The sequence below is a fragment of the Giraffa tippelskirchi genome, chromosome 7 (genome assembly GCF_054371585.1).
Source record: "Giraffa tippelskirchi isolate mGirTip1 chromosome 7, T2T-mGirTip1v1.2.pri, whole genome shotgun sequence".
NCBI lineage: Eukaryota > Metazoa > Chordata > Mammalia > Artiodactyla > Giraffidae > Giraffa > Giraffa tippelskirchi.
In genome coordinates this window covers 72,543,184-72,562,172 of record NC_137281.1, presented here as the reverse complement: position 1 = coordinate 72,562,172, position 18,989 = coordinate 72,543,184, and the positions used below count along the sequence as shown (strand labels likewise).

Here is an 18,989-nt window from a genome sequence, read left to right as displayed (position 1 = left end):
CAGGTCTCTCGCATTGCAGGTGGATTCTTTACCGGCTGAGCCGCAAGGGAAGCCTAAGAATACTGGAGTGGGTAGCTATCCCTTCTCCAGAGGATCTTCCCGATCCAGGAATCTAACCGGGGTCTCCAGCATTGCAGGCGGATTCTTTACCAACTGAATGAGAAGATGAGTGAGTGAGAAGATGAGCAAGAAGATGCTGGTAACCGGGAAATGATCAAGTAAAGGAGGCGGTCTCCTGGAAACCGACATGGGAACCGAGGCACTGGCCTGAGCAGCGCCCCGCACCGCCGCGAGGATGAACTTGGGAGTTCCTGATGGAGTCAGAAGCAAACGCGCGGGCACGGCGGTTCCGCTCCTGGACCAGGCGGAGGCTGCGCCCAGAGCGCAGTGACAGCGAGGGCGCGTCCGGGCCCTCCTGGCCTCGTGGCTCCGCACGGGGACGCGCCCCGAGGGCGCGCTCAGGGCGGCGGCGCGCGGGGCCGCCGTGGCGGGAGAAGCGCTTCCGGTGCCGGCGGAGGCGGCGCGGAGCAGGTTCTGAGAGCTGCGCGGGCGCTGGCCCGGGGGGAGCGGTGAGTCGCGGGCCTGGGTGCAGTGGGTGGGAAGCGCGCCGGGAGCCGGGCGGACGGGCGCGGGCTGGATCTGGGGCGCGCGCCCGCGGGCGGCTGCTGGGAGACCCCCCCCCCACCCCGGCTGGGAAGTCAAAAGCCCCCTCGCCCTGCCCGGGACTCCCCGGGCCAGGGGGTCCGTGCACCTTGGAGACCCCACCTGCCGTCCCGCTGCCCGAGCGCCCCACCTCCGGCAGCCTGACCTCCCGCGAGCTCCGCCCGGAGCCCTGCGGTGGAGCGGGTCCGCCGGCGCGGAAGGGGGTTCGTGCATCCACGCCCGCACGCGCCCTGCCACGCTGTCCTCGGGGCCGCGTGCCGAAACCCGCCGCGGGGAGGACACCAAGATGGCTGCCGCGGGGACGGGTGCGGGCGGGTGCCAGGCGGCGGGTGGCACGGACCCCCGCGCCCCCGGCTCCTGGCTCCTGGCGCAGAGTGCTGCTCCGGGGTCAGAGCCCGCCTGGCCCCAGCCATCTAGTAGGGCAGACACAGGCAGGTGAGGGAAACAGTAGTGATCCTGCTCAGAGCTTGCATCTCAGTTCTGACCTCCTGAGCTTTCCCACTTGTCACAGGTCTCTAACCTTGTCTACTAAGTGTGTGCAGGTGATCCAGGTCCGTGCATTTTTACATTACATTCCTGCAGCCCCATAAGGTACCTGGCCTTGCCTTCCTAATCCAGATGAGGAAGGAAACTGGATCTCAGAGAGGTTGTGTTTCCTGCCTAAGGTCACACAGTGGGTCCTCTGTAGTCTCAGCTTAAATGTTACTTCCTCAAAGATGGTTTCCCTTGGCCACCTTGTTTGATATTGTCTCCTCCTGCACATACCTTTTGTTAACGTTACCCTTTTGATTTTTTCATAAGAGAATTTGTCACCAGTTGAAATGAACTGTTGACTTCTTGTTTGATTCTCTGCTTGTGATCAGGGCTTCTGTTTGTCTTGCTCACCTATCTGTTCCCTGCACCAGGTAGACCCTCACTGAGTATTTGTTGAGTGCGTGAATGAAAAAGCTTAGCCTGGGTGACTTCAGAGCTTGGACCCTGAGTCACTCCATGAGCCACTGCCTTCTGAACCCCCATGGCATTTTGTTTGTACTTATCTCAGAGTTGTAATCTCTCTTCTGCCTCATCGTCTAGATTTTTCCTTGCATGCCTCTAGCTTTTCTCTTCCTGTGCCCATCCCCAGTTTGTTGAGCTGCTTCCATGTTTCAGGCCTTGTAATAGGTGCGAGATGGATATGCAAGTGAATAAGGAAGCTTTGCCACTCTTGTGGTGCTGAACTTGGACTTGCCATATAAGACTGACTTGTCATATAAGAGCCGTATAAGATGAGAGGGAATCTGGGACAATGAGGCTCCACCAGGAAGTTCTGGGACCTCAAGCAGCTCCTTTCTCCCCTGAGGACTGTGGGTGTCTGGTTTGTAAAAAATGATGGTGTTTGGAAAGGTGGATATATCAGTTTCTCTCCAGCTCTAATATATAATTGCTCTAAGTCTGTATTCAAGGGTTCAGTTGAGTGTCGAGCATTTAAAGTCCCATGGACTTTCAGAAAAGTGTTGATACCTGAGTTGCAGTTGTCAGAGAAAAAAGCTGTAGCTATAATTCAGAATCAGGAAAATATTTAGAATGCTTTTAATAGTCTGTAGAAGTCTTATGAAATCCCATGTGGATGTATAGAAGGAAGCCGAGAGGACAGCCAGAGCAGCAGTGACCCTTGGAGCAGATGCATCATACAACTACTTTGTTCTCTGATGCCTTGGAATGAAAAATAGCCTCTGACCTACTAAGCAAGCAGTGGCTAGATGCATTCGATTGGAGTATAATTGTGAATGGAACGAACCTTTTGTTTGGGGTTAAAGGTAAGAAATCAGCAGGCAGCCATTTTTTTCAAGGCTGACGATGGCCTCAACATTGAAAAATTATTGTCAGAATACAAATCAAACCTACACTTAGTTAATTATACAAAGTTCAAAGTTATTAAGTTTTTGGTTAACTATTACTTTGTGAAATAGACAATATATATAATCTGTGACTTGATTCTTTAAAGTAGGTGGTAAAATATGAAACTTGGTATGTCCAAAGTACTAGAGTTTGGGAATATTTTATTGTTTTCACAGGCTGATACCACTATCTCAAGTATAAACCAGTAGAATTTTTTTTAAAAAAAATGGATAAGAACTTCAGTCATCATAAGAAATTGATTAAGAAACTCAAAGGTGATCTTGAGGACCATTGAAATATGAACAATGATTATATTGTCACCTGTGTGTTTAAAGTTCAGCTAAGAATGGGATCGTCCTTGTGAACTGGGAGGCGGTGGGTGGGAATGGTGGCAGGGAGACAGACAGAAGGCAGTCCGTCCTCCGTGGCTTCTTGATTCTGCATGGGCCCTATGTCTTCGTGCAGACGTATCCCTGAAACAGAGGACGGAATACAACAGAAAGTCATTGCTGAGATTTGAAAGAATCTGCTTCTCAGCACAGGATTCAATTTTCTGTCCTATAAATTGATCTCCTGGGTGGCCACACCCATAAGAAAGGAATGCTGTGTGCTAATGACTATCTCAAAGCCAAATTAGGAAATGTGCTTCTTGAATAAATGTTATTGCTGTTGCCAGACACATCACTTTTGGCCTCACAAGGGCCTGGAGTGAAAGAAAGTGTTAGTTGCTCAGTTGTGTCCGACTCTTTGCAGCCCTATGGACTGTAGTCCACCAGGCTCCTCTGTCCGTGGAATTCTCCAGGCAAGAATACTGGAGTGGGCTGCCATGTGGCCCAGGGATCCAACCCGGGTCTCCTGCATTGCTGGCAGATTCTTTACCATCTGAGCCACCAGGGAAGCTAAGCAGGATATAAAATCAGGTAGAAATGCCATCTTGGGCATGACATTTGGTTTCGCTGAGTAGCTTTACAAAATAGGGGGAAATTTCTTAGAGAGCTGAAGTGAGAATTTAGCCATCTAGTAACACACGGAAAGCCGGGTGTCTGGCACACAGGGCTCTCAGCCATGTCCCCCTCCAGGGACTGGTAGGGTATATCGCACTCTCTGGCCCTAACTAAGTAAACCAAGGGCAACCAGATTGCTTCTCAACTTTTTCAAATGCAGTTATCTTAACTAACAATAAGCTTCCAGTTTATGTCAATGTATGGCAAAACCAATACAATATTGTAAAGTAAAATAATAGATAAATAAATTTTTTTAAAAAGCTTCCAGTTTAATAATTATCATTGTTAATCTTTAGCCAGGGTTAAAGGTCTTTCTTACCAGGTCCCTGGGAGAGCACATTCCCTGATAGTTTGTTTTCTATGAAGTAAATTCTTCTTCTATTTTTTTTTTCACAGTAGTTAAGCATTTTCTTGGCATGTAACTCGAAGTTTGAAATAAAGCTTATCTTAGGAAAAAAGTGTTTTTCTCAGATGTTTCTGGTCATCCTCAGCAAGTTCAGGCAGCCAAGCCCTATTATTCCCCTCTGGTCCCACCACACCAGCGGCCACTGTGTTTATGGACAAGACTTCAGCAAATGAGGACAGGAGATTCCGTGCATGGAGAACCATGTGTCAGTAATGATCCTACATTTGTTTAGCCCTTTACATTTACTAAAGGTCAATGAAGCCCTCTTGTACACCTCAGTTTTATAATCCTTTCAACTCTCTGTTAGCCAACCCTCATCTCCATCTTCAAGATGCTCAGAGAGGCAAAATGAGTCACCCAGTGACATGCTTAGAAAGGAAGTGACAGAATCAAGAGTCTGATCCAGGCTGCAGTGGTTCAAGTCCAATTCTCATTCTGTGGGTTGGTTGTCAGGATAGATACTCAGGGAACCAAAACGCAGGGTAAGGGTTCATCCTCACAGGACCCAGCCAGCATCTAGCGTGAATGGCCATGGAGTGATCTAAATATTTATACTTCCCCAGAAAGAGGGTAAAAATCTTCCCTTCATTGGAAGAGCATTTGGTTATTAATGTTTACCCATTAGTTTTATGTTCTTTACCACATAGTGATTCCCAAACTTAGCTAGTCATAGGATGATGGTGGTTTAGTCACTAAGTTATATCTGTTTGTGACCCCATGGTCTGTGGCCCACCAGACTCCTCTGTCCATGAGATTTCCCAGGAAAGAATACTGGAATGGGTTGCCATTTCCCCCTCCAGGGGATCTTCCCAACCCAGGGATTGAACCTCCATCTCCTACAAGTCATTCATATCAAAGTCATCAGTAAGGTTGATAACTTAGTTGAAGACTTCAGCAGAGGTGGGTGATGTCCATCCGTAATAAGGTCTATATGGGAAGGGTGTCTATACGTACGTTTGAGGAAATTTAGGCTATATTGATTAGAATGTGTTTGCTTTTCAGTCTATTCACTGTGTATTGGGTCTTTTCAAATCCAAGGCCGAGCCCGCGTTGGGTGCAGAAGACTTCAGTCCATGCTGACAGACGGTGACTGTGGCAGTTAAGTTGCTCAGTCGTGTCCAACTCTCTGTGACCCCATGGACTATAACCTGTCAGGCTCCTCCGACCATGAGATTTCCTAGGCAAGAATGCTGGAGTGGTTTGCCATTTCCTTCTCCAGGGAGTCCATACTGAATGTACAAATTAATTTTGTTCTGAGCTTCCCTCGTAGCTCAGTCAGTAAAGAATCTGCCTGCAATGCAGGAGACCCTGGTTCAATTCCTGGGTTGGGAAGATCTCCTGGAGGAGGACATGGCAACCCACTCCAGTGTTCTTGTCTGGAGAATCCCATGGAGAGAGGAGCCTGTTGGGCTACAGTCCAGGGGGTCGCAAGAGTTGCTGTTGGGCTACAGTCCAGGGGGTCGCAAGAGTCGGACATGACTTAGTGACTAAACCACCACCACTGTGGCTTCACCACCCGGCTTCCCAGGTGGCACGAGTGGTAAAGAACCCACCTGTCAATGCAGAAGGTGTAAGAGACTTGGGTTTGATCCTTGGGTGGGGAAGATCCCCTGGAGGAGGCATGGCATTATTCTTGCCCGGAGAATCCCATGGACGGAGGAACTTGGTGGACTACGGTCCATGGGTGGCACAGAGTCCGACATGACTGAAGTGACTCAGCATGCACACACAGCTTCACCATCATCCATGTGGTCCCTAGTATCATCACAAGGGCTGTCCAGCAAGATGACTTTCTGTCTACTCTGAGTAAATTTCCTACCAGAGAAGCACTTGCTCTAGCGTTGTCACCATCCATTGTCATGAAATACTGTGAGAACCACGTCATCAGCTGTGCTCAAGAAAGCTCTGGGAAAGTGTCCGATATTTGACCAAAGTCATCCTGGAGGGGGAGAGAGGGAGGCAAGTTCAGGGACTGAAAGTAGGGGTATGGCTGTGCTCTTCATGCGTAAACCAGACTTTATGCATAAGGCACACCATAGACCATACCTTCCCCTACCACCTTGCGGGCTTCGCTTCCTTTCCACGACAGTGCCCTGGGCAGGCAGCCCCATGGCCCAGCCCACGAGCTGGCACCAAGTGTGAGGCCTGGATGACCCCTAAGCGCAGACCCCGGCAGTCGGTAGGCGCCCGGGATGCTGCGGGACCAAGTGACCAGCCCTGCCAAGCCTCAGCAGTGAGGCAGGTGGAGAGGTGCTGTGCCCAGGGCACCCCTGCCTAGCAGCCAAGGCCATGGGTGCTCTGCCCTCCGAGGCGGCTCCTGGGTCAGGAACCCCCGCCTCGGCCGTCCGCACTTCAGGCAGAGGCTCAGAGCTTCTTGGGTCTACAGCTGGGGAGACAAGTGAGCCAGGGCAGCCGCGCCTTGTCCACTGTCCCACAATTTTAGTGTGAAATAAAAAATAAGTTGTGTTTGTTTTGTTCTTAAACTGGACTCTTATTTATGGAAACTGGTTATTTTATTTAGAGTGGGAAAAAAGTATAGAGTGTTCCTGCGCTTGAAGGTTGGTGCAAGAAAATGCTTGTCTAATTAGAACATGGGAGTCCTAGTTAATAATTAAAATTTTATCTGGTTTGAGATCAGCTTTCTTTGTCAGAATGTTCATATGGCATTTCTGATTAGCCTGTATGGTTTTGAAATTGGTGAGGGTAGGGACAAGCTCTCAAGTCTAGTCGGTATGTCTTATGCCAGTATAGAGTTGTATTAAAATCCTTTTTAAACAATTTTATTTATTTATTGTTACTGAAGTTTAGTTGATGTACAATGTTGTGTTTCAGGTGTACAGCAACACTATTCATATATACATATATACATATATATGCAATAGGTCCTTGTTGTGTGCCTATTTTATATACATGTGTGTGTGCTCAGATGCTTCAGTCATGTCCACCTCTTTGTGACACTATGGACTGTAGCCCACCAGGCTCCTCTGCCCATGGGATTCTCCAGGCAAGAATACTGGAGTGGGTTGTCATGCCCTCCTCCAGGAGATCTTCCCAACCCAGGGATCGAACACGAGCATCCTGCATCTCCTGCATTGCAGGCACATTCTTTACTGCTGAGCCACTGGGATGTATTTTATATAATGTGTAGATATTACTCACAAATTCCTAATTTATCCCTCTCCCCACCCCATCTTTCCTGTTTAGTGACCATAAGTTTTTTTCTAAATGAACTTTACAAAATCACATCCTTTTAAGTAGTAAAAAGAGTGCTGTATTAATAGCCTAATGCTACTTAGCATATTGCTACAAATGTAGCACCTTAAAATAACTAGAACTTATCCTAAAACAACCATATATTAGCTTATCTTCCTGGAGGTCAGAAGCCTAGACTGGTTCTGTGTTGCCTCTGGAGGCTCCAGGGGAGACTCTCTGTCCCTGCTCTTGGGCTTCCAGAGGCTCCTGACCCTCCCACAAGCTCTGCTTGTCCCTTGTCACATCTCCTTCTCTGACTCTCCTCTCCTACCTCCCTCTTTCTCTCCTAAGGACCCTTGCTGTCATCAGGCCCACCTGAATCATCCAAGGGAGTTTCCTAGTCTTAAGACCTTTGACTTAATTATACCAGCAAAGTCCCTTTGCCACATAAGGTCATACAGTCAGAGTCTGGAGGTTGGGGGGTGGGCATCTCTGGGGGGCCGTGGTTCTGCCTGCCACGGTCTATACAGAGTGGGTTGGTATGAGCTTTCAGTGTTGAGGTTTTGGCAGGCTAGGCCTGGGGTCTGATGACCAGCCTGCTTCCTCCCTTGCTGGATAGCTATGGGTGACTTCTGAGACTCTTACTTTCCTCCTCTGTGAACTGTGCATAAGATGCATAAAGCACAGTGTTGTGGAAACTGACCTAGAATATTCTTCCACTGGCATCTAGTAGGGCTTGAGCTCTTAGGCGAGTGCAAGCCCTGTTCCTTGTGTGCAATAGAAACTCCAGAAGTGTTGGCGTTCCTTTCCCTGTCAGTCTCTTTTTCCTTTGCCTGTTAAAGAAGAGACTTTGTATACACTACTATATATAAAATAAACAACAAGATCTTACTATACAGCACAGGGAACTGTATTCAATATCTTATAATAACCTGTATGGAAAAGAATCTGAAAAAGAATATACATACAGATACATACATATATTGATACATATCTGAGTCACTTTGCTGTACACCAGAAACTAATGCAACATTGTAAATCAACTATACTTCAACTTAAAAAAGAGAGACTTCGTGAGGCCTCCACCACAGTCTTCTTCTCATGTATGCTGTGGAGGCACCATAGGGTTAGCATAGCTTGGAGCTTCATGGTATGAGTAGACCTGTTTTTATTTAAGGGAGAAAAGAAGGGCCTTAAAGACACCAGCTCTGTGCAGACATTAATTGCTGTAATTTGAGGGGTGGGGGGATAGCTGAAAGGGAGTAACAGCAGAAAGGATGGATTGGCTGACCGGCGCCTGAGAGTCCAGTCCTGCTTTGGGTCTTTGCCCACTTCCTTCTGCCACAGCAGCAGGGGCACGCCCTGAGCAGTTATTTCCCCTCTGTGCCTCTGTTTCCTGTATGATAGGCACATTGAGGGGCTCATTTTTAAGATCCTCTCTAGCTCTTATCCAATTAGAACATGTTTCTTTTATGAAGTACCATGCTATAAAACGAGATCATGTTTTCAATAACGTGACCTTAAGTTTGCCCCGTATTTAACAAATTAGAGGTTGGTTTGTCATTAAGAACAAGAATTCTCTGAAAGCTATATTAATTTTTTGTTGTTGTTGCTATTATATATATTAAGTGTAAAGGAGAAATAGTGACAGTGAGAATTAGACTTTAAAGGGAAGAAGGATGACTTGGTACCCAATTTTATGAGAAGACATCAGTGTCAGATACCCATGGGGGAGCAAGGCAGACTGCTCAGGGCTGTGAGAAGACGTGGACAGAGTAGAGAAAGACGTGGGGCAAACAGCTCTCAGCCTCATGCAGAGCCGCAGCCTGGTGCCCGGAGAGCTGGAGGCCCAGGCTCAGAGCGCCTGCAGAAGCACGTGCGGGCCTTGTGCTAGCCCTCCTGGATCTGAGTCTCTAGAAGGCTGATAGTGTTTATCTTTTTCAGAAGCTCTTCAAGTGATCTCAATGTCTTCTGTCGGTTAGGAGCCACCAGTGTGTACTGGCGGCTTTGCAGGAGTATTAGTGCCCCAGGGAGGCACTCCCTGCTTGCCACCACCGTTGCTTGTCATTTTTAGAATTTGTCAAGATAACCATCTTTGCAGTGTTCTCACTCCCCGATGGCCGTTTGGGAATTGTCTCCACCTCCTCACTGGCCCAAGGTGGAAACAACCAGGGGGGATCTTCCTTTTGGGCCATGGGACAACCAGTAGACTCACTTCACCTGTCCTCCAGGACAGCACACTCTGCTGAGTTCCTACCCACTGTCACTCTGTCTCAGCCTCTTTTGCTGTAACTTAGTCTTTCCTGACCTCTTAACGTCAGAGGCCTTGGATCCCTTCTCTTTTTACAGTCACATCCCGTTGATCTCCTCCCATTGCATGAGTTTCCATAGTCTCTGTGCTTATCACTCCCAGATGAATATCTGTAGACAAAACCTCTCCCCTGAACTCCAGACTCTCATTTTCAACTGCCTCCTGGACATCTCCATTTAGAAGGCCCCTAGGCATTACAAACTTCATTCATCCAAAGCTGAACTTGCTGTTTTCTCCCTAACATCTGCTCCTCTCCCACCCAGATTACCTTAGGAGTCATGCCTTTTTATTCTGTCCCACCCCCCGTCCAAGTTATCAGGAAATCCTCTTGCCTCCATCAACAGCATATCCAGAACATCAGCGCTTCTTGACACCTCCCTGCTACCACCTGCTCCACCATCAGCTCTTCTCTGGATGCCTGCCGGAGCCTCACAATGACTCTTCCTGCATCTGCTCTTATCACCCCCCTTCATTCTCCACACAGCAGCTAGAGAGATCCTTTTAAATTATAAGTCAGATCATTTTAGTCCTCTGTTTGGAACCCACCAGTGACTCCCATTTCCCTCAGGGTAAAATGCAAAGGCCTCACAGTGGCCACAAGGCACCAAACAATCCTATTCCAACTTAAACCCCTCCCCATACCTCTCAGGGCCCTCATCTCCTGTCTCCCTCTTCCTCTCTCCACCCTAGCTGCACACCTTCTTGCTGTTCTTTGAAGACATCTGCCTCAGGGTCTTTGCAGTGTCTGTTCCTTCTCCCTGGAATGCTGTTCCCCTAGTGCCCACAGGCTTTGGTTCATCTCTTCTCTCTCATCTTGCTCCATTGTTATTTTCTCAGTGAGGCCTACCCTGAGTGCCCTGTATAAAAACATAATCTGTCCTCATGATGTTTCCTATTCTGATTTTTCCCAAAACCACCTATTACCTTCTTATGTATTTGATACTGGTTTACCTTTTGTGTTTTTATTCTCTGGCACCCCTTCTATTGCCACCATCCAATGTCAGCTCCACCAAGGCAGGGATTTTTGTCTTTGCTCACTGATTTAGCCCAGGAATCTGTCACATGGTGGATGCCCAGTCAGTGAACACTAAAGGCAGCAGCATTTTCTAGACTTTAAGGAAAGCAGAAACCTGTAAGTCTTGTCCTGGCAAGACTTTCTTCTGTGTTTAATCTGAGACCTGCAGTGTGGAGTATAGGAACTATACCTTACAATGGTCCATTCAGAAATAGGAGTGAGTTTGACCAGACTATCTGGTTTAATTATTCTAGCACAGAAAGTATAAGTATAGAAACAAACTGTGACCTATGTGCATAAGTAGAAATTCAAATTATGATCCTTAGACAAGGCCAGTGTGAACTGTCTGTTATAGATCCATACTGGAAAAAGTACAGGAATTGGAAGTGCTTAGAAACTCTCATAAAAATATGTTAGAGTTCTATTATGTTAATATCTGCTGGTCCAATAATAAAAAATTGGGACTTTTTTGTGTACAGCCTTTTTCAAAATTTATTTTTAATCTAGTTTACAAAAGTATTGGTTCATGACAGGGACTGGAAATTACAACAAACAAAGCAGGTCTTTCGTCGCACATAGTTTACGAAGCACTAATCAAACGGGCTCCAGAGCTACCTTAGGAGGTTGGGGTCAAAGATAGCTTGAGACCTTCTGTACCTTCATTAGTCATCTCATAGATCTTCAAATTATCATCTATAGTGATTCTCAACTTTTTTCTTTCTTGCTTTTCTTCCCCCCAAGCAGTAGAACCTTCTCTTTAAAAGATCATTGCCATAAAACACAGCTGTAGAGGGCAGATGAAAGCAGACCTGCTGTGGTTGAGTATGAATGCCCTCCACTCCCCTCAGTTCAGTTCAATTCAGTCGCTCAGTCGTGTCCAACTCTTTGCGACCCCATGGACTGCAGCACACCAGGCTTCCCTGTCCTTCACCAATTCCCGGAGCTTATGCAAACCCATGTCCACTGAGTCAGTTATGCCATCCAACCATCTCATCCTCTGTCGTCCCCTTCTACTCATACCTTCAATCTTTCCCAACATCAGGGTCTTTTCAAATGAGTCAGTTCTTCGCATCAGGTGGCCAAAGTATTGAAGCTTCAGCTTCAGCATCTGTCCTTCCAATGAATATTTAGGACTGATTTCCTTCCTAGGATGGACTGGTTGTATCATCTTGCAGTCCAAGGGACTCTCAAGAGTCTTCTCCAACACCACAGTTTAAAAGCATCAATTCTTCTGTGCTCAGCTTTCTTTATAGTCCAACTCTCACATCCATACATGACTACTGGAAAAACCATAGCCTTGACTAGAGGGACCTTTGTTGACAAAGTAATGTCTCTGCTAATCTGCTGTCTTGGTTGATCATAGCTTTTCTTCCAAGGAGCAAGTGTCTTTTAATTTCATGGCTGCAGTCACCATCTACAGTGATTTTGGAGCCCCCCAAACATAGTCTCTCACTGTTTTCATTGTTTCCCCATCTATTTGCCATGAAGTGATGGGACCAGATGCCATGATCTTAGTTTTCTAAATGTTGAGTTTTAAGCCAACTTTTTCACTCTCCTCTTTCACTTTCATCAAGAGGCTCTTTAGTTCTTCTTTGCTTCCTGCCATAAGGGTGGTGTCATCTGCATATCTGAGATTATTGATATTTCTCCCGGCAATCTTGATTCCAGCTTGTGCTTCATACAGCCCGGCATTTCGCAGGATGTACTTACTCTGCATATAAGTTTTTTGTTTTTTTTTTTGACACTTGTTTTCATTTATTCATTTAGGAATATACACAAGTCTGACATGGTATAATGATCTCATCAAGGGAGAACAGAGTACACAGAGGACTGGTTTTCCTCCCTGGCCCCCTCTCTCAGAAAGGCACAAATATATGAGGTTTGGGCTCGGGGAACTTCTGTTCTGGTACCAGTCTACTGCTCAGGTCCCTCTGTAAACAGGAAAAGGGACCCCTTCCTCACATCCACTACTGAGGATGTGGGTTAAGCAAAGCGAGGCCACTGGGAAGTTTGTGATTTAGGCCAAGGCAGGGTCTGTGCTGGGTCCATGTCATCAGCCCCCTGAGGAAAACCAGTCACTCCAACCAGAACGTGATGGGGCTTGATAACCCAAGAGATGGTTCATCTGGACAGCTCCCTTCTCCAGCACAGCAACAATGCCACCCTGATCCTCTCTTTGGAGGCCAGTCCAGGCTCAGATTTCAGAGACTGGGGCCATGGGGGGTGGCAGAAAGGAGAATCAAGCTTGCATATTCCAGGTGCTTATCCCTGTGCTCTTCAAAATGGGAACACCTGTTTCCTCTGAGTCTTCCCTTGGCAAGAAGGTTTAGTCCTGCAGTCAAGCTTTGGGTAGCTGGGCATAGCTGCTACTGTTGCTGCTAAGTCGCTTCAGTCATGTCTGACTCTGTGCGACCCCACAGACAGCAGCCCACCAGGCTCCCCTGTCCGTGGGATTCTCCAGGCAAGAATACTGGAGTGGGTTGCCATTTCCTTCTCCTGCACATAAGTTAAATAAGCAGGATGACAATATACAGCCTTGACGTACTCCTTTCTGGATTTGGAACCAGTCTGTTTTTCTATGTCCATTTCTAACTGTTGCTTCTTGACCTGCATACAGATTTTCCAGAGGCAGGCAAGGTGGTCTGGTATTTCCATCTCTTGAAGAATTTTCCACAGTTTGTTGTGATCCACACAGTCAAAGGCTTTGGTGTAGTCAATTAAGCAGAAGTAGATATTTTTTATGGAACTCTCTTGCTTTTTTGATGATCTAACAGATGCTGGCAATTTGATCTCTGGTTCCTCTGCCTCTTCTAAATCTAGCTTGAACATCTGGAAGTTCACAGTTCACATACTGTTGAAGCCTGGCTTGGAGAATTTTGAGCATTACTTTGCTAGCGTGTGAGATGAGTGCAATTGTGCAGTAGTTTGAGCATTGTTTGGCATTGCCTTTCTTTGGGATTGGGATGAAAACTGACCTATTCCAATCCTGTGGCCACTGCTGAGTTTTCCAAATTTGCTGGCGTATTGAGTGCAGCACTCCACTCCCCTAGAGGTCACTAAAGTCCCTCAGCAGAGCCCTAAATCCCTGCACACAAGTCTGATACCTATTTTCCTGGGCATGAATTGGAGTTTCTGTTTTGCTTTTTATATATTATAGATAATACACCTGATATAGTCTCATTTGAAAAATTTAGACATTTCTTCATACAGTGACCCAGCTCTTTGAAGTGTATCCTCGTATCTCCGGACTTGACATGCATGACTTAAAGGTGCCCAGACTGGCTAAAAACTAGACCTTAGTTAAATGAAGTCATGTGTATTTCAGTGAGAGAAATCAGTGGAGGAATTGGGGCTGTCTCAACAACAAAGGAAGAGATAGGTCTTTCAGAGCATCTTGGAGAATGGTGGAATTTAGGGAAGCTTAATGAAGCAATATTATGATTGACTCAGAGCAGAGCTGGCTATGAAGTTCTGGACTATGAAGTACCCTCATGACCTTGTTTCCATGGAAATGGCAAAGTTAAGAAAGACGTGGAATATTGTTTCCATAAACTCCTTAATCTGAAACTCTCCTCCTGGGCTGGAAATCCAGGCTCCTTTTCTGTGTCAAAAGTGGGATATTTCATTCGTCCAAGTTTTATTTCAAACAACAAAGTTTCTGACAGTCTGTGATTATGGAGAATAAGGTTTCTTGTCCACAAGTGAGATAAGAAAGTGGGGTCACCGAAAAAATGGGATCATTATGACACCTTTTAGCTGCATTATGAGTTTCAGAGAAATATGAAAGGAAGTGTTAGCTGCTCAGTCATGTCTGACTCTTTGCAACCCCATGGACTGTAGCCCACCAGGCTCCTCTGTTCATGAAATTCCAGGCAAGAATACTAGAGTGGGTTGCCATTCCCTTCTCCAGGGGACTGTCCCAACCCAGGGATCAAACCTGGGTCTCCCACATTGCAGGCAGATTCTTTACTGTCTGAGCCACTAGGGAAGCCCCTGGGAGAAATATGGTTTCCCGTTAACTTCACAGCTGACTTTATCTGTTTGTCATCTCAGCCTGTTTTATGAATAATAGGGCTAATTTTTTACTTTCTCACTCTCACTGACCCGCTATTTCACATATACTAAATTCCTCACATCTGTGGGCCCAACATGCTTGATTTTGATCCAGTGGGCCATGATACATGTTAATTTGAGATTCTGATAAAGTTTAAATGCCAGGCACTGACATCTTAAAATACCTACAATCTAGTGAAACACTGAAAAATATCTTAATGAAAAATGACCTGGCAAAGAAAGCTACTAGAAGAACCAATATTAGAAATGTAAGAAGAGGAAACAAGTATGAGAAAGCAATGGTTTGAAGCCATAATAGTGATCAAATCCTTCGACCTTCTAATATCAGATAGATACAGTTTAAGGAAGTCACTAGCTATGAGGGAAAAAATTAGTAGACAATGATATAGCATTATTTTTCATAGTGAAAAACTGAAAATAACATAAACTTTGAAGGTGTTGCTAAATGCCCCAAATGAATATTTAGTCCCATAGTGAGTGCTTATGAAATAAGTGCAAGAAACAGTCAGGATATTAAAATACCAAGTACGAGATCAACTTTGTTATTTGTTTTAATTAGATGATAATATGTATAGAAAATATCTGCAAGGAAATATACAAAGAGAGCAACAATAATTATTTCAGAATGGCTAGATTATAATAGATTTTGTTTCTTTATTCTTTATTTTCTACCATAAGCTTATATTATTCAAAATAGTGCCATAAGCATGTCTTACAACAATACAGAGCAGTTCTAACAATAAACATATATTACTCAGAGAAAGAAATTAGTTACTTTAGAAAAAAGTAAGGGTTCTTAGCCAGAAAATAAGTATTTTATGAGGAAAATTATATGCTCCCATGTTGTTACTTTCATGGGGTTGTCAAAATGTGTTTTTCCCATTATGACCCTGTTAGATTGAAGAACATAATTTTTCACTTTTGATTGGTGGTTTTTACACTGAATAAGACTGAATGAATCTGAATCTTTTTTTAATCATAGAATTTTTAGCATGTAACCCTTTTTTGCATAATTAGTCACTTCTACTTGTAGGAATAACAAATTTAGTAAACCAGAACGCAGCAGTAGTTTGACGTTGGTTCTTTCACCCAGGAAAAGGATTTCAAGCTTCAGTGCCTATTACTGTTGATGTTACTTCTAACTTTTCATGTTTTAATTTTTTTCTAAAGGATAGATTTTCAAAAGTAAGGGATGATGAAATACTATGTCCTTTTAAAAAGAACTGTGTGGGGAATTATTGAAATTTGGTTAGGATCAACTGAGATTTGCAAACAAATTTAGCTTTGGACTTAAATTGTCTCTCTGCCATTTATTACAAAATTATTTTCGTAAACTGAAGTGTCCTTAACTCTTTAGTGTGATTACAAAGTTTCCAAATGTATAGTAACATTGTAAATCTAAAATCAGCTTGTCTCTTTGATCCTCTCCAGTCCAGGAAGATGTCTGGAGAACTTCCACCAAACATTAACATCAAGGAACCTCGATGGGATCAAAGCACTTTTCTTGGACGAGCCAAACATTTCTTCACTGTAACTGATCCCAGGAACATTCTGTTAACCAACGAACAACTGGAGGCGGCGAGGAGGGTGGTCCATGATTACAGGTAACATTAGCGGTATGCTTTTTGACCTAATGTGTTGATAGAGCGTCCTGGTGGCCTCTTGTCTTTAACCTTCCCTTAGTGAGTCTTCAACATGTTTTTGCAATTGAATCATTTTTATCAACAGAAAAAAAATAAGAGAAATAAGAAGACATGTTTTGTACCCCGTTGCTGACCCTTAACAGAAATATCCAAGGTTCATAATAACCTGAATATAAGACAACCATCCTTCAACTCATGAGTGCCAATCTGTGAGGTGCCCTGCCTCACACTCTCTGATACAAATACCCCTGCATCCACATCCTTCTGTCTCCAGGTGGAGACCGCCTCTTACAAAACCAAGTTGTCAAGAATTAGGGTAGGTTGGTCGCTTCTTCTTAGATAAAGCTTCGAGGAATAAACCCCACGTATAGTAGCTTAGATGGGAAGGATGCTGGTGGCATGGTTTGTAGGTTTGGGATGGACTTCATCAGTTCAAAGAGCCAGGCATGAGGTAGAGAAGAGGCATGGGCTCTAAGGCAATAGTCACAACTTTCATTTATTTTTAAAAGTTTTAATATAATTTTTAAAGGCTATACTCCATTTACAGTTATTAACAAAATATTGCTATGTTGTGAAATACATCCTCGAGCCTGTCTTACACCCAGTGGTTTATAACTCCAAGTCTTCCACCCATATATTTCCCCCCCAACTTATAACCACTAGTTTGTTCTCTGTATCTGTGTGCCTGATTCTTTTTTGTTATATTCACTAGTTTGTTGTATTTTTTAGATTCCACATATAAGCAATAATATACAGTATTTGTCTTTGTCTGCCATATTTCACTTAGCTAGTATAATGCCCTCCAAGTCCATCCATATTGCTGCAAATGGCAAAATTTCATTCTTTTTTTATGGTGAGTAGCATTCCATATATATATATATACACCACATCTTCTTTATCCACTCATCTGTTGATGGACACGCAGCTTTCTTGATAAATGACCATATAAGAAATATTGATGTTTGAAGCTTCGTGGACCACAAAGGGTTTCCATCTTATTCTGCATGTTCTGTCTGTTCTTGCTAATTTCTTGGCTGTTTGCTTTTTGGTTGGTTGGTTGTTTTACAATCCTTTAAAAAACAATAGAAAAACCACTCTTAGCCATATAGGCCACAGACAGTAATTTGCTGACTCCTGCTCTCAGGGAAAGTTAGAAGCTGAGAATTGGATTAGTGGGAGCTAGAAGGCTAAACGTGCCATAAATAACGCATGCAGGGTACATACTTGGCTGTCACATGGGTAGTCAGGAAAGCCACCAGGGGTAGTCTACAGACTGGTGCCGAGCACTGAGTCTGGCCAGGTCCTCGCATGCGCAGCCATGCAGAAAGAGGGCTCCCTGGGCAGAAAACGTCTTGGAGCCCTGTAAGCAACTCCTGAGAAAAGAGGCAGGGAAAGAGAGAAGAAATGTTATTTCGGGAATTCTGACAAGTAAAATGTTCCATGATTCTGGAACAAGAGCCAAGAAAAGGAGAACGGCAGAGAGGTAAAGACAACCAGAGGAGTTGAAATGAAGCCATAAAGGAGATTGCAAAGCCCCTAAACCTGTAAGAGCAAAATTAAAACCTTCACTGGAGCCAGTGGTGGAGAACTCAGGACAGCAGTGGTACCGAGAAAAAGTGGAAACAGAGATGCTGGGGATGAACCTGAGTCGCTCTCCAAGGGTGAGAATCTAAGGTCGGTATACTTTTTATGCAAAGGGCCAGATGGTAAATATTTTCGCTTTGCAAGCCCTACAGTCTTATTCTTCTGTGTTGTTTTGCGTGTTCACCATCCTTTAAAAATGGAAAAACCATTGTTAGCTTACCAGCCATTTAAAAATAGGACGTGAGTTGTCAACTTATGACCCACGTGAAGAAGTGAGAGTGTGAAAAGGGTTATATTTCAGGGGAATAGAGGATGGCGCATGAAGACATAATCCATTGATGCTTCTCAAGGAGAAATTAGGAAAATGCGAACAAAGTAATATTAAGTAAATAAAGAATTTTCCTCTAGTGAGGAAAAATATCTAGAAATTAAACTCACCCTGTTGCAGGCAGAGACCCCCACAAAATGGAAATTTTTTTCCATTTCTTTTTCTACAAAGAAACTTTTAAAAAATTTTATAAGCAGCCAGAATAGGGAAAAAAGTTATTTAAAAAAAGAACAAATGACAGAGAAGTCAACCTTTTCATCTATGCACTGAGCACGTGAGGACAGCAAAAAATGTGTGCTGAGTTTCCTGGAGAAAGCATGTAACTGAGGAATTTTATACCAGTGTCTGTTTAGAGAGGCAACAGAAAAATATACAGCATCAAAAATAAACTCCTAGGTACTTCCCTGGCTGTTCAGTGATTAAGACTTCATCTTCCAATGCAAGAGGTGCCTGTTCAATCCCTGGTTTGGGAGCTAAGATCATGCCTCACAGCCAAAAAGCCAGAAGATAAAACCGAATCAATATTGTAACAAATTTGATAAAGACTTTAAAAAATAGTCCACATCAAAAAAAAAAAGTCTTAAAAAAAATTCTGAAAATAGACTCTTCATCAATCCTTCTTTGTGAGGTCAGGAAATAAAGCAAAACTGAGTTCAAAAATAAGAAATCCATAGTATGTAGTGATTCTGCAAACAATTCAAAATGGAATTACCATATATCCAGCCATTCTGCTTCTGGGCACATACCCAAAAGAATAGGCAGCAGGGTCTTAAACAGATATTTGCATACTGGTGTTTAGAGCAGCATTACCCACAGAAGCCAAAGGTAGAAGCAATGCAAGTGTCCACGGAAGGATGAATGAAAAAAATAAAACATAGTATATTCACACAA

At 44.4% G+C, this 18,989-nt stretch overlaps 1 protein-coding gene across 1 annotated transcript in view; it reads left to right on the top strand.

The window, feature by feature from the left end:
- Window positions 1-513: 513 nt before the first annotated feature.
- SFXN1 (sideroflexin 1) overlaps window positions 514-18,989 on the top strand; it is a 52,503-nt gene continuing 34,027 nt past the window's right edge. Inside the window, exons 1-2 of the mRNA XM_081517281.1 lie at window positions 514-569; window positions 15,975-16,147. Coding sequence (XP_081373407.1) covers window positions 15,984-16,147 — 164 coding nt within the window. The 5' untranslated portion in view covers window positions 514-569; window positions 15,975-15,983. The remainder of the gene's footprint in view (window positions 570-15,974; window positions 16,148-18,989) is intronic.